At 34.7% G+C, this 24,495-nt stretch overlaps 2 protein-coding genes across 2 annotated transcripts in view; both read right to left on the minus strand.

Annotated features, from left to right (window-relative positions):
* LOC149612750 (BTB/POZ domain-containing protein 10-like) overlaps positions 1-24,495 on the minus strand; it is a 73,095-nt gene that overhangs the window by 36,702 nt on the left and 11,898 nt on the right. The window lies entirely within an intron of this gene.
* On the minus strand, positions 11,659-19,205 carry LOC149612751 (uncharacterized). The gene is made up of 3 exons (XM_089858234.1): positions 19,127-19,205; positions 18,357-18,559; positions 11,659-17,806 (listed from the first exon to the last, which is right to left on the minus strand). Exons 1-3 carry the CDS (start codon positions 19,203-19,205, stop codon positions 17,234-17,236), a joined length of 855 nt encoding a protein of 284 aa, XP_089714360.1. The 3' UTR covers positions 11,659-17,233.

The following is a 24,495-nucleotide window of genomic DNA, read 5'->3' on the forward strand; positions in this document are numbered from 1 at the left end:
AAAATAAAGCCAGACAAGTTATTTTCAAGGAATTATTGGATTTTCTCAAAAACACTATAGGACCATACCATGCAAGATTGTCATACTATAGATTCTCCGTAGCATTATGCAAATATAGCGACTTTATAGGCTCGCTTTGAACATAAAACTGTTCTTTAAAAATAACTGCAAATATTATCCGCATCGAGGGACATTTGTTTCGGCACTAAGTCAATAAAGTTGGACAATTTATTTTTATATTCGGGACTTAGTCGATGCCCGTCTACTCAAAGGATGTAGAAGATAAATACCAGCTTTACAATATTTGCCAACAATTTAAAGAGAAATAAAATAAATAAATCCTTTTATAGTGAAACGACATTATTAGCTTATGAACAATGTTGAAATTATTATACAGGGTGTGTTACAAAAAATGGAGGGTGACCCCTGACCCCAACGCCAACCTTTCAAACTATTATTAAACCTTAGGAGGTTCAACATAAATTTAAATACACGTGTGCCGTTTCACGTACACGTTTGACGGTTTCTAAAAGCTATAAACGCTCCATTAAAACTATACCCCGAACCTGTAACAGTCACGAAATGTATAATATTGTTCCAAGCGAAGTTGACAAACTACAAATAATATACGGCGGTTTGATACTCAATATTAAACGTGGTAGAGAAGAAAATAGTTCATACATTGTCAACCGCGGCGGTTGGCTTTTAAAGAAAAAGAGTATAAGCGAAATTAAAATGGCACGACATCAAAATTGACAACATTGTTGAAGGCTTATTTTTCGCTTGACACATTTTATTAAGTCTAAAGTTGCCAGCCCAGTGTAGAGGTAGTTGGCGCATGCGTCGTGACCATCACGCGATTCGAGGTAATAAATATATATTTTGAAAATAAAACAGACTGAATGTGATACATTCTATTGTGGTCGTGTCATGATACGCTGTCGCGTTTATTTGTTATGATAAAAATACGTAACAAGGTTTGTTTCTCGATCGACTTAAGGTTATTTTGTAAATATTTTAAAGCATTGTTTCAAAAAATAAATTTTCAAACAGGCGTGTAGTTGAACTATTTTTGAAAAGTTCATAAGGTTATTTGACTATTATTTGAGAGAGTTTCGAATATTTTTTAAGGTTAAAGCTAACTTTGAAGGTCAAAGGTCAAAGGTCACAAAATCTTTAAAATAATCCGAACAGTACGATGTTTATAATCAAATAAAAGCATTTTTCAAATCAAATTCTAAATATTTCTAACTTAAAAGCAATGTTTGACGAATATGAAGGTCAAAGGTCACTAAATTCTTAAATAATACGGATCCTATCATGTTTATACTCAAATTAAAGCATTTTTCAAATCAAATTCGAAATATTTCTAATTTAAAACCCATTTTCAACGATTATAAAGATCAAAGGTCACTAAATTCTTAAATAATACGAATCCTATCATGTTTATACTCAAATTAAACATTTTCGAAATCAAATTCGAAATATTTCAAATTTAAAACCAATTTTTAACGATTATAAAGGTCAAAGGTCACTAAATTCTTCAAATAATACGAATCCTATCATGTTTATACTCAAATTAAAGCATTTTTCAAGTCAAATTCGAATATTTCTAATTTAAAACCAAATTTTTAACGATTATAAAGGTCAAAGGTCACTAAATTCTTTAAATAATCCGAATCCTATCATGTTTATACTCAAATTAAAGCATTTTTCGAGAGTAATACGAATACATTAACCTTACCAATCTAATTACAAACCTAACTGACATATTATAAACCCTTCACTTAGAAACAATTACAAAAAAACCAACTCGGAAAAAAATAATAAAAGAAAACAACAGCACATATTTTTGTGACTTCTAAAATCAACAAGCTCTAGCTGTGTGTGTGAAAAAACATCTATCTAGAGTTCGGGGCAAGTGTTTTCCAAGAAGGTAGAAGGGGGGAAAAGAATTTATATTGATTCTGACAATACGCAATAAGCCTTGGCTTTACCTTAGACTATCTGACTGACATCTAAAAAAGTAACGTACGGTTTTCGAGAATTCTATTTTTCAAGTCAGGAAAAACGAAGAAAAACCCAAGAAAATGTTAAATAACTTGTATATTTCTTATAAAATATTGAAGCTTTAGGCCCAAGTTTCCAATTCTTCCTTTAGACTCAAGTATATCCCCCTCCCCCTTCCTTCTCCCCCCGGGACATATTGACATTTTTGTAACATCTCAAACAATGTATCTTTACGGTTCCAGGCAAGTTAAGATAAGATGTTTTTGTTTTTAAAGTCTCTTTTTATCCATATGAATGATATTGCTATTCTATTCTGAACGACAATTGAAGAGAGTATTTTTTTGTTAAAAATATGGCTGAGAGGAACGCTCTTGTCATATAGATATTTGTCAATATATGTCTAGTGTGCTTGCTTGCTGCTATAACAGGCATATTTTTCTCGTTATAACAGTTAAATTTAGTTTATTTCTACCACGGCCAAGGAATCGTCTTGAAATCAGCTTTCCGTAGAGTATAAACAACACTGAATCGCTTAAAAAGTAGGCGAGTTTAACCAGGAATGCATATCAGCTAATTGGAATAATTGCGTGTCCATCCATTTTCATCTAATGTATCAAGGGCGGATTTTATGGGAGGAGCTAGATAGACTAATCATTATGTATGGCCAATTTTACCGAGCCGAATTAATAATCTATCTGGCTGCACCTGGAGCGTAGGAACTGGCATTTCTATGAGCCAATGAAACGACAGTTAGGAAAGACGCTATGAGAACGAGTTCTTAAGTCCGGTATACCCACAAAGCCCGAATTCAAAGAAATTAACGAGGGGCACAATGATTCCTAGTAGCTGTATGCATTCCTGTTATTATTGCTAATAATCAGTCGATAAGGTAACGGTAACCCTATGTTGTAAGTACTCTTTTTAAAGGTCTTAACGAGCTCGATAGAGTCGCGCCTATAATCTAATCAATATATAACAAAACAAAGCCCTAAATCGGAAATTAATGCAAATTGAAACGAAATAATTAACAACACCCAAAACCTAATGTTACTTGTCCCTAAACCCGCTCCCGCTTCAATAGCAATTTAAGTCTAAACCTAATCACAACGTACGTTAGTTCTCTCGTTATTTTTTTTTTTTCAAGGAGTTTGCGATATATCGCATTTTGCCTCTAATCAATAGTTAAGCCTCGGTCGTTGTAACGGTGCCGAAATATATTGATACGTTAGGTTTAATTTAACGTAAGGTATCGGAGTTCGTTTAGAGCGCTCCGATGTTCTAAAAGGGACCATTTCTTTTTTTCTTTTATCCTAAGACTGAAAAGATTGGTTTCATTGTCATTTGGGCCTTGGTCCCGTCTTAAGCCTACTTTATCCCTGTTGAGTATTTCCAATACCGCGAGCCTTCGACCAAATCATTTCAACCTTATAAGCTATGAAAAGAAAAAGCTCCAGCAAAATAAAAAGAAAGAGAAAAAATTTGGTCTTCAAATAATCGGAAAACAGTTGAGAGCGTCGACCAAACTTTTTGGAACTTGAAAAATTTTCGTTTTAAAGTTGGCTCACAAAATAGGCCAAGTTTATCGCCCCAGAACTCTGGCGAATTTTAAAGCTGACGGATAAATTCTTCGTGGATTTTGTAGATTAAACCGTGATCTTTCCAATGGTACCAAGTACTTGGCCCCACGTCAATTAGATCTCGAGTAATTACGGATTTTAAAAAATAAACAATCCAGAGCTAGAGTAATTTACGACGATTTTTTTTCTAAAAATAAAACCAATTTTAATTAGTCAAAACTCTGGTAAATTAAAAACCTAACTGGATGGTTTAATAGAGTAAATTACGCTCTTTCCAATGGTACCAAGTACTTGGCCCCACGTCAATTAGATCTCGAGTAATTACCAATTTTAAAAAATAAACAAACCAGAGCTAGAGTAGTTTACGACCTTTTTCTTTAATAACGAATTTTCATTTGTCAAAACTCTGGTAGGGTTTGATAGAGTAAATTGCGCTCTTTCCAATGGTACCAAGTACTTGGCCCCACGTCAATTAGATCTCGAGTAATTACCAATTTTAAAAAAATATATTTTTCGACCTTCTAATGTAATGTATTGGGAAAGAAGAAAAATCAAATATAGCTTTGAAAGTATATATATATAAGACTGCAATCGTTTTCGTTTTGGGATATGACATTTTCCAAATATTCCCAGACTCGATTTCGGATTACTACCGTAGAAACGGTCCAGTGGGGGAGGTGATATTTGAATGTGTCTCGCCCCCCTTCCCCCTCCATCCCGCCTGGAAAGAATAAGAGAATGATTAATGGAATAGTTTCAACGCGGCCCCGAATTAAAATCCATCTTTCAAAAAAATAAGAAGTCGCGTTTAATCAAAGACGAAGACCTCCCCAAATATTTAGTATGGTTTCCTATCTAAGAATTAATGTTTCATAAGCCAACCATAACTGTTTATACGGGGGGGGGGCGGAAGAGGGGGGAGAGTGGCGCGTGATCTCGAGACCCGAAAGGTAAAATTGGTGGAAGCGCGAGACATTATATATTAGAATAAAAATAAAGATAAGTAGATCAACTCCGACTCGAGAAGACTAGCTGTATCGTAAACTTAATGCATTTCGTCTGCAGCATAAGTATATGACAATAAGGATAACAGTTTTAAGGCGTTAACTTTACGGTTTAAGTCGCCAAATCATTTATATTAGTTGACTTATTGAATGGAGGTTAAAATTAACTTATGATAAAGACTTAAAAATAAATAAATATATAAAACTTCTTTGAAACACTTCAGCATTATCTTTAAACAGAGTTGTGCACGTTTTATTTATTTTCTCACGAACTTTGACCTTTTTGAGGGGTTAAAGAATTTTAAAATCAACATGTGGTAATTACGAAATGGGGCTGCATAAATTAACTTATGATACAGACTTAAAAATAAATAAATATAAAACTTCTTTGAAACAGAGCTGTGCACGTTTTCTCACGAACTTTGACCTTTTTGAGGGGTTAAAGAATTTTAAAATCAACATGTGGTAATTACGAAATGGGGCTGCATAAATTAACTTATGATACAGACTTAAAAATAAATAAATATAAAACTTCTTTGAAACAGAGCTGTGCACGTTTTCTCACGAACTTTGACCTTTTTGAGGGGGTAAAGAATTTTAAAATTAACTCGCTCTTTAAAGGTCGAGCAAAAGTATGATATGAAACCCATCAATATATCGTAATTACGAAATGGAGCTGCTAAAATGACCACAGAATCTAAAAATACGCCACCTGACACGAATTCTAATGGCTGATTTTTTTTCGTCCTCTCTCTCTCTGGCCAAGTGGTCATTTTCCGGCGGGGTTATTTTTACTCCGATCGCCGCTTAATGTTTCAGGACATAACGAGCTACGATAACGGAAACGGAACGGTTCTTCTCAAGCCTCGGTTTCGCCCATAAAACAAAAAATTTGATATCATCATACCGATATAGAGTTGGAAACCAAAAATCTCAGTCTCAAAATGGCGACACATATCGCTTATACTATTCTCGGATAAATTAATAAAACCATTCGATGATATTGAATAAATAATGCGATTCAATTAAAATTAGGTAATGCAAAGGCTTAGGAATAGTCTCGTTGTATTAGATCAATCCCACGTTGACAAAACATAACGGTACTACCATGTGTGTCTACCATTAATGCGGTATAGTTTTTCTTTCTGCATGGTAACACTGCGGCAGCCTGGGGGTTATTTTCCGTAATATCTACCCTTCATTTTGGTAACATTGTCAATTGCAAGGAGCATGTATCTATATTTATCGGCGTCGATAAGATAGGGTCAAAGCCAAGTTGGGGTTCTTATAATAAAGCGGCTGTTAGGGCGGACCCATCTTTGGTTATAGGGTGCGTCGGCCATTTCTATTTATTGATTTCGCTCTCTATCTGTTGAGAAAGAGACCTCTCTCAGTAGATGAGCAGCAGCCTACGATATTGGTTCTTCATTAGTTCTTTACAATTTTTTTTTGTATCCCTCCCTCCATCAGACATGGATAGTACGCTTTTTTATACAGTATTTATAGCTAAAAGACAATTTTCAGTAAAAACCATCTTTGGGGTTGTTCAACCATTCGTAAATGACAACGTGACGTCATCCCCAAAAATGCCGACGTCACCGTTATTAAAAACTAGGAAAATATTTTTGTATTTTCTGATATCGAAATAAAAATAAATAATTAACGTCAAATTAACTTGGCAACAAACGTCCATTGCAAGCCGGTTTTTTTCAATATTAAATCACTTTCAAGATAAGTTGACGTTCGTTAATAGAATTTATATTTTTACAAATCAATTAATTAAAATAAAATAATTCAAAGGTGAAACAAAAAAAACGTCAATTTAGCCTGGTATTAATTCCAGGTAGAAAACCGGTTTCTTTCAATATTATATCACTTTCAAGATAAGTTGACGCTCCGTAATAAAATTTATATTTTCACAAATCAATTAATTAAAATAAAATAATTCAAAGGTGAAACAAAAAAAAAAAAAAAAAAAACGTCAATTTAAGCTAGTATTAATTCCAGGTAGAAAACCGGTTTCTTTCAATATTAAATCACTTTCAAGATAAGTTGACATTATCTTGGAGCTTAAAAAGTATCCCTATTACGTAAGAGAGGGGAGGGAGAGAGAGATATATAAAGAATGAAAAAAAAAAGAAATTGGGTTAACTCGCTGTATAATTTTTCATTTAGGCTCGGGGACATATCCGGAAGAGGTTGACTCAAAATTTATGACCATCTCTATGAATTGAATAGCGTCTAAAGATGAAGGGACACGCATAGAAAAAAATGGCATTCCATAGAAAAAGATACGATTTATACGGGGCTGAACTTGGCTATATTCAAAACATACTTTTCACATCTCATACTCTTTCAAATTGCCTGTAATGGACCGTAATCCGAGCTAGTTCCGAGAGAGAGAGAGAGAGACACTCACTTTTTAAAGGAATAGTTAAGCATACACTAACCAAACAACAGACATTTATATTTAACTAAAGAGCTTATTGAGAATGAACGCAGCAGCCTCAAAATCCGATTTTGTGAAAAAAAATAAAAAAAAATATTTTTGTATTTATTTTTTAAAAAGATTCGTAACTTCGTTAATTACCAACCGATTTTGACGTTGTTTATCTTATTTTGTAGCTGAGATCGTGTTCTACACAAATACCTAGATATAATAAAACCCAGATGTACCGTCTTATTTATAAAAAGAACTAATAAGAATTAAAAAATAATTTTTATTTACTTTTAAAAAACAATTCGTAACTTTGTCAATTTTCGAACAATATTGAAGTTGTTTATCTTATTTTGTAGCTAAAAATGTGTTCTATCTAACCATACACGTATCTTGAACCCAAAACCTCTCGGTTATCTTATAACTTCCTCTTTAAAAAAAAATAAAAAAAAGTACGAAATATGTTGGCGGCATTCTTTTTCATGAATTTTCGTTTTATTAATGTTGCAATTTGCGGGCAAATTATACGTCGTCGTTGGTGCTTTACGGAGCCGCGCGTGTCCCACCCCTCTCTCCCTTCCACCCCTCATTGGTGCGTTTCCCAGCGTGGCAAAGGGTCTTAAATTAATGCCCCCTTCGTGTTCGGCTTTATTGCCTACGAACACGGGATGGACCTTAAAAAGAAATATACGATTCAAGAACTCGCGACGCTAGAAATTGATTGCCTTTAATAAACTTCAAGTTCCGCGTAGTCTCGAAACTCTGATATGGTTATCATAATTCGCACCCTAAGAAGGGATTAACCTTTCGAATCAAGCCAGTTAATGCAATTTCAACTCGGTTATTTCGTCCAAGAAATGCCTACAAACGTATAATAGGTTGGTGTAAGTAACAAATGTAAAAATAAAAGACACGATGGTAAATGAAGTAAAAAGGCATCAAAGCTAATTAAGAGTTTAAATCAAAGGTTAAAGGGAAGTGAACGCGACTAGGGGGTAAGGGTAGGGTAGGGAGTAGGGTAGCGCGCTCGGAGAGCAATTAAAACTTAATTATAATCATCAAATCTAATCGTTTTCGGGCATGCTTCTTAATTAAGGTTTTAAAAACTATTTATAACGAGGTACCATAAATTTTCCCTTTTCTCTCTTTCTCAAAGACCAAGAAGTCCTCTCACTCTTTTTCTTCTCCATTTAACGATTTCCAAAAAGGGACACGCTCCGCTTACTCAAAAGTCGATTTTTCAAAGGGAAGATGAACTAATCTTAGAGTTTTAACACCGGATTCGTATTCGCCTTAAAAATTGCTTTAAAATGAAACCAATCGCGTTCAAATCGACCCATAAATAAGAAAGTTTGAAATTTTCAAACTTGATTATTGCCATTAGGTGCAATTTTGAATTTTTTTAAAAAAAATCAAACTTCTTAATTTATAGTCCGATTTGAACGCGGTTTGTACCATTGTAAAGCCGTGTTTTTTCTCTACTCAAATTAATTGAGAATCTATCCACAAATAAGCAAGTTTGAAAAATTTCGAACTTAATTGCCATCAGGTGCAATTTTGAGTTTTGAATTGGCAAAAAAAAAATTATTTAGGGTCCGATTTGAACACGGTTTGTACCATTGTAAAGCCGCGTTCATTCTCTACTCAAAGTAAATTTTAATTAACAAACTTAATTTAAATCTAACTAAAACAAAAATCAAAAAACGCGTAGGTGATTTAATTCAACATTTTCTACGTAGTGACGTATATACGTCATCAATGTTGAATTCTATTTGCCAAACCCCCACGAGATTTGCGAAAGAAAATTTATGACGTCAACTAAAAAGACGTGACGTTTCACTTTAGTTTCAGTAGCGCCGCCGCATGCGCCAGAGAACTTTTGAAAAGACCAGCTTTAAGCAATTTTGCTTCTTTTTCCTTATTTTCATCTAGAAAGTGCCGTTGCTGCAAAGAATTGCGTGGCTGCACCTCAAACGCTAAAAACTGCCAACATAGGATTCTATCAAAATACGTACGTCAACACCACAAACATTTAATTGAAAGAACCTAAAATGTTTCGCGATTTAATATTAATAGCTTAGATTATTATTAATGTACTATCATTGTTTTATTAATGCTTTATAAATATATTAATTTTCAATTTTAATAAATTTCTGGAGAAGCCAGCATATAGGGGCAACCAATCCCATATATTTTCTATGAGCCCCTGTAAATCATTAACCCGCAATACACCCGAGTATATAGATCCAAAAATTTATATTAGAGCTCAAATTCTAGGAAAATCGTCTAGAACTGAAATTTATAAAAATAATAAAAATGGACATAATTTCTTCCTAAGCACACCACTCATTTAAATTAACCTATTTAATTTTAATTTAATCTTAAAATTTCACGAGAAGCCAATATATAGGGGCAACCAATCCCATATATTTTCTATGAGCCCCTGTAAATCATTAACCCGCAGTACACCCGTGTATATAGATCCAAAAATTATATTAGAGCTCAAATTCTTGGAAAATTATCTAGAACTGAAATTTATAAAAATAATAAAAATGGACATAATTTCCTACGCACACCACTCGTTTCGTTTAAATTAACTTATTTAATTTTAATTTAATATTAAAATTTCATGAGTAGCTAAATTCTTTGAAAAATAACCACTTAACATTATAGAATAAATTACTATAGTAAACTTCCCATAATTCCTCGCGTCGATATCCATATCCGAAAGTATACTTACCCTATTTAATTTGATATTTAAAAAAAAAAAAAAGATTGGAATAGATATTTTAAAGTTTGTAATGGACTCTAAGCCTATACCTCCAAGGAAAGGAAAAAAACCCCAAATGCATGATGGGTAGGTACTAGGCGTGTATTTTAGCTTGTAAAAGGGTCGTTAAGAACGAAGAGCGTAGGGTGTCTATGAGCTAAAGTCTTAGAAAGATCGTTAAGCCTAACCCAAGGGAATAGCCAAGGAAAAAAAATACAGTAACACGCTCGTCATATCACAGGACAGAAAAAAAAAACTAAAAGAACTAAAATGACAAATTTATGAACACTCAGGTTATCCCTAAGCCTTGGCACTCTCCTAATGCTAGTGCTACGCCCGCTACTACAACCTCTTCCCCCCTCCCCCAAAAGAAATATGATAGGAATACGGTGGTACCAATCCAAGATGTATTTATAAATCAATATTTTAAATTAGTAGACATTTTTTTTAAATATTAAATATTGCTGTTCAAAATTAGTCTCAAAAATATATTTTTTTTGGTAGATGGTACTTTCAAAGTCCTAGCAATTCTCACACAGTACAACCAAAAGAAAAGAAAAAAAATCAGGGGTAAGTCATTTGCCAAAACAAGCCGAACGAAAAAAAAATGTATCAGAAGTCGATTAAAATGGTTCCATCGAAGTTATCGAAACATTATTACGATTGGTCAGCTTACAATTCACTAATCGTTATCGTTGAATTACAACGCGAGGTATTATGGGTAGGCGTTCTTTACAAAGACGTTACAAAGTTATCGAAATGGAAGTTAACAATAATTACTCGGCGTTTAATATATTTCTATAGTGATGGGAATCTTGGCCGTCGACAAATTAAGATGAAAGCGTTGTTAGGGTTAGCGGAGAATACTATTGTCAGATTAAAAGACAATATCCATAGAGTGGACTCTTCGGAGAGTAACAGCCATTACGACAAAGAAAGAGTATCAACTCGGAAGGGCAACCGACCGATAAAAAAGGGTCATCACGCACAAAATATATGGGCCGTTTTCATTTGAGCAATGAGCTACGAATACCCTTGCCTTTGGTAGAGCTACGTAAATTTTGATTAATTGTTAAATATTTGCTCAAAATAATTTTTTTAAATTTTTATTAGTATATTACATACCTAGATTCAATACGACAATAAAGGTATGCCTAATAATTTCTAAGGTTGCCACAAACTCAATCTTAATCCACCAACTGAATCTGACAGGTGATAAAAGCTTTATTACGTCATAATTGTCACCGAGTCCCTGTTGTTTTTTGTCATCCCATAAATGTTTCGCTTTTCATCGACTAAAGCCCTGGATTTATCGCGATACCATAAGTGTATAATTACCAACCTAGTAAGTTCATCGAGTTTAAATTACTGCTCGACTAATTTATATAGACTTAATCACTCTCCAAGTGTAGGGTGAAAACTGCTACAATATAGAAGGCTAATACTACGTAGTCCCTAAATAAATAATTACACAACAATCAAGTGTAGGGTTAGACCTACTACAATACAGAAGAATAGTTCTACGCAGCCCCTAAATAAATAATTACACAATGATCAAGTGTAGGGTTAAAACTACTACAATATAGAATAATAATACTAGGCCTACACAAACAGCGAATAAGCAATTCTACAACAACGAAGTATATGGTGAAAACTACTAGAAAATAACAAAGCTTGGCTGGCATAAAGATGTTTTTCTATTTTCGCTTGGATCTGAGCTGAATCTCTTTCTGCAAGTTTATGAAGCGTTATCCGCAATCAATATTTCGAGGTAGAGGTATCTAGGCCTTTGTCACGTGACATGATTGTATTTCTCCACGAAGTTTGCGTGTCAGGCAAGGAGGTGGGAGGGGGTGTAAGTTGGCACGTTTGACCGATTTCGAAATGTCGCTTTCGTCCAACTCTGGAGCATGGGGTCGGTCGGTCGGTCGTTCACGAAAGCTGTTGGAATGTTTATTGTTTCGGTCACTTGGTTGTTGTTTCGACCATTACCTATTTACGAATTGACATTAAATTTAGCCTCGTACTTGCGATATGGATTTTTACAATGACGCGCCTCGACTGACGATTTATTATTAGAGACATTTACTCCCCAACTATTTCCGCAAATATAATTAAATAGATTTGCTGGTTTTCATTTGTGCACGTAAAATCCATGGAAATTCTTCCCTTGTACAATTGCGCACGTAAAATCCATGGAAATTCTTCCCTTGTACAATTGCGCACGTAAAATCCATGGCAATTCTTCCCTTGTACAATTTCGCACGTAAAATCCGTTGCAATTCTTCCGTCATCCAATTGCGCACGTAAAATCCATGGGAATTCTTCCCTTGTACAATTGCGCACGTAAAATCCATGGCAATTCTTCCCTTGTACAATTTCGCACGTAAAATCCATGGCAATTCTTCCCTTGTACAATTTCGCACGTAAAATCCGTTGCAATTCTTCCGTCATCCAATTGCGCACGTAAAATCCATGGGAATTCTTCCCTTGTACAATTGTGCACGTAAAATCCACTTCAATTATTCCGTCATCCAACTGTACACGTAAAATCCATTGTAATTCCTTCCGACATCCAATTGTGCACGTAAAATCCATTGGAATTCTTCCCTTGCACAATTGCGCGTATAAAATCCATTGTTATGTTTCCCATTGTACAACTGCGCACGTAAAATCCATTGCAATTCTTCCGCCATCAAACTGTGCACGTATAATCCACCAATATTAATATCTGCACGTGGTTTCCATTGCAAATTCCTCCATTGCCAATAAGGTCCGGGTACAAAATCCATTTTACGCACAAAAACCTCCATTGTTGACACTTGAAAACGACTAATTAACCAACTAACACTACAGACGCGAGAGAGGGAGAGAGGGAGAGAGTGAGATTTATAATTATTGAACACCAGGCTTATTTTTATTATAAAACAAACCTAACTTTATTTACATCGGTAATGTAGTAATTGTAGTTTATAGTAGTATAGTTTATGTCCATATTATATTTTTATCTCGTGTCGTCATAATGAATTTTATATAACGTATACACTTGGATAGGATATACATTGGAATATATTATGGGCCATTTAATTTTTATCAATTAATTATTTTTTTTTTTCATCTTGACTATAATTCGAAAGTTGTGAATGTATTTTTGGGCCTTTGCGCAATAATTTTTTTTTTTTGGTATTTTTAATAGTTTTTTTCGTTAACACTTAATTGTTTTTATTTTGGTATTTATTTATACTTTTAAATATTTCATAAAAAACATCTTACTTAAACGTGATGACTTAAAAATTGTTTTTGGTTTTATTTTCTTAGAAATAAAAAGAAATATCGAACTATTTTTATGACGTCATTTTCTGGTTTTTTTTTTCAAATTTTAAATTTAATTTATTTTTTTCCTAATTCTAGATATGATTTTTGTTGTTTGTTTGTTTGTTGTCAATATAAGCCTAAATTTTAATTATTTCCCCCTAATTAGGTCAAATTTACCGTTAATCATTTTTATTTATTTTTATTAACCTACACATCGTATATTTTTAATTTTTGTGTTTTTTAATTAAGTAATTAATTTGAGTTTTCATTTTTTGTTTAAATATATAGTTCAGATTTTAATAGAACGTTATATTTATTTTTCTGATATTTTTTTTCCATTATTAATACGTCTATAATTTACGCTTGTTTTTTTAATTAATTTCTAAATTTGACGATGATTATTTAATTTTAACGTTAATGTTTTTTTTAAAGTTCGAATATTAAGTTTTAAATAAATAAATATTATTATAATAAAATTATAGGCGATACGTTTTAAAATATGGTTTTAAATAGGAGGAATTGGTAGGTTTTAAAAATAAAATTTTAAAAAGAGATTTCACCGAATAATATTTTTTTACTTTTTTTAATATCTGAACCTTCAAGAATAAAATCTAAATAATAATTTCCGAAATTAATTCAAAAGGCGTTTTCAACAAACAAACATTTTACCTTTAAAATTCTAGAACCATTAGAAGGAACCGAGCTATTTGGGAATCTAGCGCAACGATTTGTAACAATACAAAACAACTGCGGGTCGTTAATCTTTCGAAGCCCCTTTTCGGTGAAATCTCCAAGTTGTAGAATTAATTAAATCACTTTGGGATTCGGGGGGGGGATGGAAAAAGGATGAGGGGGATGAAAACTCAGTTGTTAAAGACTACGTCAGCTACGTGCGTAATGACTGGTTGAAAATTAGTTTAGGGGAAACGAAATCATAGGCTATTTCAATCGAAAACTCGGACATAAATCCTTTCCGCCTTTGTAAGGGCTTCCAATAAGATATAATATTAAAATGTAAAATTATTCACGTCGAAAAGGTCTTCCATTTTAATCCCAAACACGTTATGATTAAATGTAAACAAGATAGGCGCGTGTTCGTGTCTCAATTTATTTTAATAAATATATAAATTAAATTTAGATTAGGATAATTAGATTAAAAATAATATTTAATAAATTGTTTCTAACTAGCTTTCGAGTTAGATATTTATTTTTTTGGCCTAAATAATTAAGTGCCAAACTTAAGGCATCTTGTGCAAAGGCTTTTATCATGATTAAAATATTTAATTATATTAACTTAATTTCGGGGAGTTTTAAATTTTCAACCAGTCATATTTCAACTATATTATAAAATACGTAACACCTTTTTCTACTTAATTAAAATCACAATTAACTTGATAATAATTAATTTACAAGAATGTTAAAAACTATACGATAAAATTGATAAATAATATAGATTAAATCGTTGTTTTTATTCTAAACGTAAAAACGTATTATGGAAGCGTGTTATTTATTTATTTTTATTTATTTAGGACAGAACAAAGACGTATCGGAGATGCGACGTAGAATTAATCATGCCAAATTTGATCGTACGACATCACCAATGACATATTACGTTTCAACCATAGTACTATGAAATTCTTACCATCGCGACCTTTATTTTAAGTACTTACTCGACTATGTTACCTTTAAATGGTCGTAGTTCAACCAAAATGAACTAATATGAACTAAACTCAACTACGTTGTAAGTATACGTTGCGAGTACTCAAATGAAAGCGCTAATCGTACTGAATTCAAATATGAACTCCGCATTCAAATTAGTCTAGTTCAACTTACGTGAACTGAAACGAAAGCCGATGACGTCAACGCGGAACTTAATAAATCCAAATTGGTGACGTCATAGAACAAGGGGATGATTATAATTCGTAGCACCTCCATTTTTAAACACAAGGGGGGGAAAGGATGGGGAGGTTATTTGTTAGTTTACTTTTAAACTTGTTTATTCGTCAGCATATTTCCTAGACATTAGAGTAGTATATAGGTACATGCTGTAGCAGCGGAACCGATTTTTTTATAGTAGTATAGTAAAAGTGTTTCTTTATGTTGTTTGTTTGTTTATTTGGTTGTTTATTTATCTGTTGTTAAATAACACGTCAAACTATGGTGACCACTAAGTAATCCTTCGCAAATATTGTTTGTCCGGTTTTCATTGTTCGAAAATCCGTTTTTATTATTCACAAAGTCTGCTGAAATAATAACTTTGTTTGTTTACTAATATTGAACACCGAAAAACGAAACTAAATTAAAATTCGCGCACTTTTTTGTCAACAACGCGAATATTGTTGAATTATTTTGGATTTTGGTTTCATTTTGTTTATTTATTTTTTTTTTCATATTTATATTTATATATATATATAAAAAGTATTACAAAAAACCTGGAATATTATCCCTCATTTTCCACGAAAACCCTGGAAATTCCACGACGTTAATTTCATGGAAAAAAACAAAAATTGATAACTACACAGTCAGTCCCGTTTTTATGCCACTATTTAATTTTTCATTAGTTTGAGGTGCGTTTCGCTAATTAAAATTAATGCGCGTTTACGATCGAGGAGTTTATTTCCAAAACGTCGCAACTAGACCGTGCCCTTAGTTACGAGTTACGACGTTTTGCCCCTCAATTAATACATTACTAAGTTACGCCTAATTTGCATAAATTAAAATATAATTAACGAATTCAAATTTTCATATGAATTAACACGAGTTTTAATTAGGTTAGGTTAGGTTAATTTAGCCAAGAAAAATAACGTTAAATGATAGAAACACACCTCGACCAATGAACGAACGACCCCCGTACCTTGACCACCACCACCACCACGTGACCTTTGAACCGCGTCGGAAGTTTTAACTTTTCTTGGAGTGATATTAGCTGGATTTCATCGTAAAAACATTTAATTGGATTTTGTTTATTTATTTATTTATGGGAGGGGGATTAATTAATATTTTTGGGGTTTAATTAAATACTAATTAACGTTGTTGTGGTTAATTTCTTTTTTTAGTTTTGAATGATAATTTCGCCTCGTCTTATTTTGTTTTTTGACTTCCTAAGGCACAATCACACCACACAGCGATAGAAATAACCACACGTTTTCGTGAGCGAAAAATTAATTGGGGAATTAAATTGGTTAATTTAAAAACTAAGCAAAATTAATTATTTAATTTTAATTAAATTAAAAGATATTTAAAGGATGTATCTTCGCCGGCGTCTAAGCGCCCCCCATCGGCGGAAACGAGCGGCCACCATAACCGGAAGTCCTGGCAATGACGTCACGGTTTTAACAACCATCTTCGACAGGGACGGAAATCCCTGGATATTATTATTATAATTACGTCTCATTATTTAATTATTAAACTCAATTAAAACCCGTAAAGTTTGGGCTATATTTCATTTCATTTTTTTTTTAAATATCGTTTTTACGTTAATATCGTTGTGGCTATTTAGACGAATGTTTATTTCATTATATCATAATTTAATTTTTTTTTGTTAAATTGGGCAGTTTCATTTATTTAATTAATTAATTCTTTGGTTTAATTAATATTTTAAGGACTTGTACTTTTTATGCGACGGATTTGACTATATATATATGTTCCCCATACCCCCAATATAACGGTATACAAAAAAATTGTGGTCATATATATATAATTTTATATATTGTTAAACGCGATTGTTTGTTTGTGGAATCACGTATAATAAATACAAGTTGATCTTTAGTTATTATTTCGAGGGGACAATCACCGAATATCGTATATATCACTCTGATTCTTAATATATATCGTTTTCCGCGATTTCAAGGCGAATTGGGGGTTAGATCGAATATTATTACATGTTTTCTCGATAATAACACGATATATATCGGAACAATACGATACGATATTTATGACGCAGTTTTGAGTTGGAGAGAGAGAGAGCGACAACGTTTTCGAAAACAGTTTGCGCGTAAATTTTGGTATTTCGCCTTATCAGCGATTGAATGGTTTTGGCGACAACAACTTCGAACCGGCAGCCGGGTTGGGTTAGGCCGGGAGAGGGACGATATTGTACGATCTTGATTCGAGTTATCGATCAGAGCATCCGATGTAGGAGAGGAGACAAAACGATAAACCCGACGATGAAACTAGCAATGGCGATTATGACGAACGTACTAAGTTTAGCCAATGGCTGATGTCCGCGATGCGCGACGAAAGTTGTCAGGACCGGTTGATCGTAGGTCTCCTCGCCGCCGCACTCGTCAGGGGCCGGAATGGGAAGAGGGACATCGTCTATGAAGCTGTGTTCGCACTCGTATTCCTGAGGCGCGATATCGCGTCGGTCCATCCAGGAAGACCTGGACGGCAAGCCGACCGCCCCTCCTCCGATGCTCGAATCCGAAGACAAGGGGTGCGGAAAGGGCGGTACCGAGGGTGGCGAGTGTCTCGAGGAAGAAGAAGAGGCGCCGCCACCTACCACGCCCGAACTGCACGAGGGCAACCCCGGGTTCAACCCGGGGTTAAGGGATAAGGACGATGGTAGAATCGAAGTGGCGTGTTGATGGTGTTGTTGTTGAGAATACTGCTGATGCTGCTGCTGTTGATCGGATAGGCCACCAACTCCCACACCCGACAATGACGTCTGACTCCGATCCAATTCATTGACTATCTGATACCACAGACGGGGTCATAATGAATCAAACGTATATATATTCCAAGCTAAGACGCCTATCTCGCCCTCCTCAAAGAGCCAATCTATCTTAACTCAAGGTGGTTCTCCTTAATCGTTTATACGTCCAGAAGATAGGCTCTTTAACAACGGAGATACGCGCGCCTTTAGCTCGGTATATACCTACTAAGCTAAATTTTAAACAAGTATATATAGAGATCTATTTGAATCTCCAAACGATTATGGTAAAAGATCTTGCACTAAACGCAACTGGATTTTAGGGAGTCGCGTACCAAAGAATGCTTTTACAATTTTGGGTACCCAAATAGGTCATCTCGACCCTGGTTCTAAGTATAGCTTTAAACGAGGTCTACTTCTAAACATAGCAATAAGGACTTAAAGGCTAAAGAAATTATTTTGAAGGATTCAGGGAGTATTTGAACCACTTGAACTTGGACCCGAGACTTATATATACTTGTTTAAAATTCGGACTGATTCTTCGGGAGGGGGTTATTGGGTATATCCTTTGGTGGTTTGGTAGTGAACGAACCTGTCCGTTAAAAGGCCACCGAAAGCCGGCGCTTCCCCCGGAGCCGGCATGACGCAGGGAGCCTTGCGGGCTGGTCGTTTGTGAGGCCCTTTGGGCCCCGGTAGCGTAATTGGGCGGCAACACTATATAGCCGTCTAGGCTGCTCCAAACGCAGCGAACCTTGGCCCACAATATGATAGCGACCCTGAAGAACAGCACGAACACTCAAAAACGACACTGTTCCCACCAGCATTACAATATTACACCCGGCAAACGTAGAACGGGGCTTCCGCAACAAATCCAACAACTATGGCCAAATAATTTATAGAGAACGAGCGACTCGGAGCCAAGGTTTAAGAAAACCAATAACCGGATCTCGCGACGTTAAAAACCCTACTTCGTCGATGAATTCGGTTAAGCCTAAAATTTCGTCTCGGGTTCCTCGCGGGAATACAGGGTTCGCGCGCGCACTCGCACCGCACCGCACCGACTATGGAGTGTCCTTTCTTTACCCAGGACCAAAGGTGCACGGTTCGCCAGCTAAAAATCGCTCGGCAAAGGGACAAGGCACTGCACGGAGCATGCGCCAAACCAGCCAGCAAGCGGCGGCATCACTTTAAGCGTCTCTCTCTCTCTCTCTCTCTCTCCAGTATACTGCGTCATAAACTTAACCTTCCCTATGACGCCACTATTCCAGGCTTTCTTTAACGCCCTCTAGTGGCGGCAACTGACGGACGACCAAACCTTCCAAGCTATTCCCAAAGATATTGATCCATCTAGGCCTTCCTTACCTCTCCTTGGAGCAACCCTTCGCCTCCCTTCAACCCATATGAAACTAAACCATATACTAAATATGGATGATTTCACCATTTTTCACAACGAAAACGTCGTATTTCCCCAAAATTGAATTCATCTAATAAAAAGTTTAAAGAAATACGTTTCTAATAAACAATTTTTTTCTCTATCCCATAATGCCTTGGGAGCTTAAGTCAAGTCAATGTAACTCGCAAGTTACTGAGCTCTTTATGAAAATGTAATCATACGTACTGTTTTTCCAGTAGAAACCTCGTATTAATGGTTTCAACGCGAATACGTTTTCAAAAAAAACCCCAACTTAGTATTAGATAAAAGTTGGCACGCTTTTAGAATATTCAAATTAAGTTAATTTTATTTAAAGTTAAAGTATATATATAAACAAATTTTGTAAGTGAAACAATTTCAAATAGATCAGACTCTCCTTAGTATCATAGTATGAGTGGATTAGCTACTCGAACACGTGACAGTATTTACTATCCTACAATAACATATATAGTAGTTTACCCCAATTATGGCCGACATAAGTTTGAAATTTAAAGGGAAGATGTATTGAAGAAAATTGAAGAAAAACTTTATGGTCAAGTAGATAATTGAAATCTTACAGTCGAATATCTAACCCAAGTCCTAGGTAGGAGCTGTAGAAAATATCTCTTCCCTTTCCCTATCTCTCTCAGCTTAAACTTCAGCGCAGTGTTTGTCAGGCCATATGGTGTTATGTGAGTGAAGTTGGTCAAGTACTAGCCTTTCTGCATGCAATCTCTCAACTCACCAAAGGCCTGGCCAACAGAAAAAAGAACCTTATCAGGGTTCATACAACTTTTGGGAAACAAATTTCCCTGAGATTTAGTGGTTTTTCCCCATATACTTCGCTGAATTTTCCAGGTTTTTTCCCCCTAAGGAGCAAATGTTAACGAAGGAGGGGGGCGGGGCAAATATGACATCCCCGTATCTGTAGTAGAACCAGAGTTATGAGCCTCCAAAGTATAGTGTAATGATAATCCTATGGAGGGGGGTATGTTTATGAACATTTTGCTTAAATACTCGGCCCCTGTTTGACGCACAAATTTCCCTGATTTCCCTGAGGTTTTTGTCAAATATTTATTTCCCTGATTTTTCCAGGTTTTCTCGGTTTTCCAGGTTTGTATGAACTCTGCTTATCCATAAAAAAAACTCATAGAACTGAATTGAATTGACTCTAGGTTAAAAGGTTTCAAGACGAAGAAAGTTAGTATATAATTTACATTCCCAAATTCAAGAGTGTTTTGGGAATTTTACAAGAAACCCTCTTTGAAATGAAAGCTATATATCCCTTCACCTAGAAAAACTTGAAACTTTCTCGGAAACCGTTTTCCCAATATAAGATTACACCATTGATAAAGCTACGTTCCTATACTATTCGATGGGTTAAGGTATCACCCTTTTAACTTCGACCCTAGCATTAAATTAAGCTTGCAAAAGATATATACGGTAAACAGAAAAGATCCGGGTGCCCTTTTGAGTAGAAACAGAAATTTTCCAAACCAAAAGCAATTTACTAAAGTAACTTTTCCGCCATTTTAGGGTTACCCGGGGGGATGGGACCCCGGTTAAAGGCAAGGGACCACCCCTTCCCACTTGGGTACAAAAGGGGGGGGGGCGTATATTAATCCCGAAAACAGAAACACTAAATTTCCTGGCCACCTGACGACCAAGTTGAGAGAAAGCGTGGTTATTTTCAATGTAAGATTGTTTGCCACGAAAAAATGCAATGATGGCAATGAAGAATAAAGATAATAGCTCGGTTATTAAATCGTCCGTTGTAATAATTTCATTATTAAACCGAGGGGGTAGACACTCGAGTACTCTTGAAATCATGGGGGTATCAATTCAGCACTAGAGAATTTAAGATCTTTTCAGATGATAAAACTTATTGGGGGCATAATCGGTTATATAACTACCTTATTTGTAACACCCTGTACATGTATCAGGAGTGAGCACCACCTCGAAAATTAATTAACAGCAAATATAATTAATTATGTTTTTAAAATTAAATATTATAATTTCTCATAGCCCCTGATGGATGGCTTTCCCCTTAAACACGGGTGTATTGCGTGATAAACATTTCTACAGGGGCCAATTGAAATAACATGGACTTGAAAACCCCTGAATGTTCGCTTTCCTCTACCACACAAAAAAAATACACATTTAAAGTAATTAAGTTATTTCTTACAGTTAGGCCTTAAAACTTATTCATTTGACCTTTATTTCATTAAGACCATGTTATTTATAGTCATAATGAACTATTCGACGATACGCTTCGACGCTAATTAATTCGTACTATACATCCATTTATAATTGAGGCCCCGGTTATTCTGCTTCATACGGAGGAACCATAATTTTCTCTGGTATTGTTCGTTCACATGACAATCCTAGATATTATTGATTCATTTTCTGTCATAGAACAAGAATAGCTTTTTTTATTGTACCCCTACAATATCACTGAGTGGGAGAAAGCGGCTTCCACGCATTTTTTTTTTTTTTTTCGTTATCCAGAAAAGATTGTCGTAACGAATATCTATAATCAATATATGGTATTCATTCCATCGCGTTTCATCTCCAATCTTCTCTAACTCCGATTTAAACATGGTTAACGGAGTAACGTCGTTAAGGGAGTACTTTTAAAATGGGACGAATGCACGAGACATTTCGACGCGAATAACGCTAGGCTTTTGACTTTCTCGAGAATATTAGCGCGTGAAAAACGTAAAAAAGTGAACGAATTCACGCGCTCTGACTTAAGAATGAAATAGTCTATCAGCCTCAAATTTTCTATTTATTAAAAAAAAAAAAAACACCGTAAGTAAACCTACTATTTTTAGGGTGTTTCCGACTACACGGTATAAAATTTCCGAAATTGCCTTTTAAATAATATAATATCAATGTAACCATAAGTTTATAAGTGATATATTTCATCCATAAGTATGATACGATTCGTAATGCTACTGAGAGACTTACAGCTCGAGCTTATGAATTAACCTTTAAAATAATAAATTGTTTTAAATTAAATTTTATTCGTAGCAATATTAGTTCCTTAAATAGAATTAATTCTTTCAAACATCCTAAGCCTACATTTGAAAAACCAAGAAAAAGTTAAAAAATTTACAAATTCAAAAGGACATAATTAACGCCTTAGAAATCACGGAAAGAAGAGGAATTTTTAAGACGGAAATGTCGCAAAGGCTTAAGACAAATAATCATCAAAGTAACTTCCTCTCTGTGTCTCCCAGCCCCGCCCACATTTCACTTCCGCTTTTACGGGAAAAGGAAAGGAAAAATATCATCACGTCTCTGTACTCTTTTGAAAAATATACAGAAATGGCAGCTCAACATTACGGACTGTACTATATATTATATTAAGTGCCATTACCGAATAAACTTTATTATATACTATTACTTTCTAAATTAAACTTGAAACTGGGATTCAAAAAATTAATAGATAGGATGGTTGTAGAACTACGAAAAAAAAAGTTGTATTATTAAAACAAATTTGTATTACAGAGCAAGCAGAGAAGTTAACCATCCTATTTAAATTTGGGGGTCCCATTTTTGTCACGTTATAGGACCATGGTGGTATTCCAAACGTACTCTTAAGCACGTTCTCTGTTAATTTTTTAAGAGATTTGCAATGAGGCTCAAAATGATTTATTTCTCGTCGCAAATCAGGCCCAACCAAACCCCTCAAACGCTATACAGTCCTCATTTTTAAAAAGCATATATTTCAAAGGTTTAAAAATTATTTTAGACGAATTGCAGAACAAAATTCAAGTTTCGAACTTTGCTTCTACACATAGTTACTTAAACTTATTTAATTTTTTATTATGGTAATTAATTACTTAAATTAAAATAATTTCTCTTAATTTTCTGTCTGTAACTTTTAAAACGTCTATTTATGCAATAATCTAAAATTTATCACAGTGAAATCAGGGGAGATACAAAAATTCCATAGAACGTGTAAGGCAAGCTCTTTCACATAAACCTAGTACAACGTAATGTATGACGTCATACTAGGAATTTCATAGAATATTAACAATAGTGTGACGGAGGAAGGTTAAGGTAAGGTAAGGGCAAACACACCTGACGAGGCAAAACTCTATAATCTATCCCAAAATTCAGTCAGCGATTCAATATAAGTCGGGTATAAGAGAACAGAACAGAACCGAGATTGTAAAATTGGATTGCTCTAGCACGATCACGGTCTAAGTAATATATTCGAGTCAACTTAGGGAATACAATCAATACTATGCTAACACTCATTACCGATTCCCCATGTCTTTACCTTTATCTTTATTCAATATTAAAACGCGAACGTACTAACGATAAATATTAACCTTAACTTGGCATTACAATATAGGGGCTAAGGAAGGCGGGCTTATCATTGATAGTGGTTTCTAGTTAGATTGACGCGTGTGGGCGATCGATTGGGTTAAGATTGTTGAAAGGGCCGCCCAAAGAAATAGCGTGCCTTGCCCAAAAACCTCTTCAAAAAGAATAGATAGAACTGATCCGTTACGATTGCATCTGCCCAAATATGTTACTTGTAAAACCACGTAAGTGTTATAACGCCTAATACTAAAAAGATACGTGGTTTTTGCCATTAAATTAATTGGAAAGGAAAAACTACCAAAAAAAGATATCTTCACCAATTTAAAAGAAAACCACCAACAACTGCTATCAGATAAACAAATAAATTTAAATTGAAAACTTTAGGGTTTGAGAGTATAATTAAAGATAAAAGTGACGTCACTTAATTAAGGTCCTCTCTCGGAACTAAAATTCAACTTTCGAAAATATCACACACACCCATATATTTTTTAAAAATAAAACGTCAATTTAACCTGAGACTACACTCCCATTCAAAACCGGTTTTTTCCCATGTTAACAGTTTTCAAGTTAAGTTGTCGCGCACACCCATATATATTTTTTTTAAAAAATAAAACGTCGATTTAACCTGAGACTACTTTCCCATTTAAAACCGGTTTTTTCCTATGTTAACGGTTTTCAAGTTAAGTTGTCGCGCCCAGGTTAAATTATTACTAGGAAGTAAAATAAGAGACGCGTAGTTACGTTTTAAGAAGGGAAATTTTGGCCCCTTTGGAACAAAATTGTTCTGAACACGCGATCGGAAATATGAACGACATTAAGAGCTAAGGCTAGATGATGTGTGTGTGATATACGCTGGCCATTTTTAGGGTCACGTAAAGTTGTCTATATGATACTCTAAATCAAAGGGATGTCTAGACTAGTTGACAGTTAACGTTGAAGCCTTAAATCGGACGTTTTAACGATTTTTCTTTCCCAGATATTA

The sequence above is a fragment of the Phalangium opilio genome, unplaced genomic scaffold (genome assembly GCF_054372755.1).
Source record: "Phalangium opilio isolate 3A_F unplaced genomic scaffold, DU_Popi_V2 ptg000232l_1, whole genome shotgun sequence".
In the NCBI taxonomy this organism is placed as follows: domain Eukaryota; kingdom Metazoa; phylum Arthropoda; class Arachnida; order Opiliones; family Phalangiidae; genus Phalangium; species Phalangium opilio.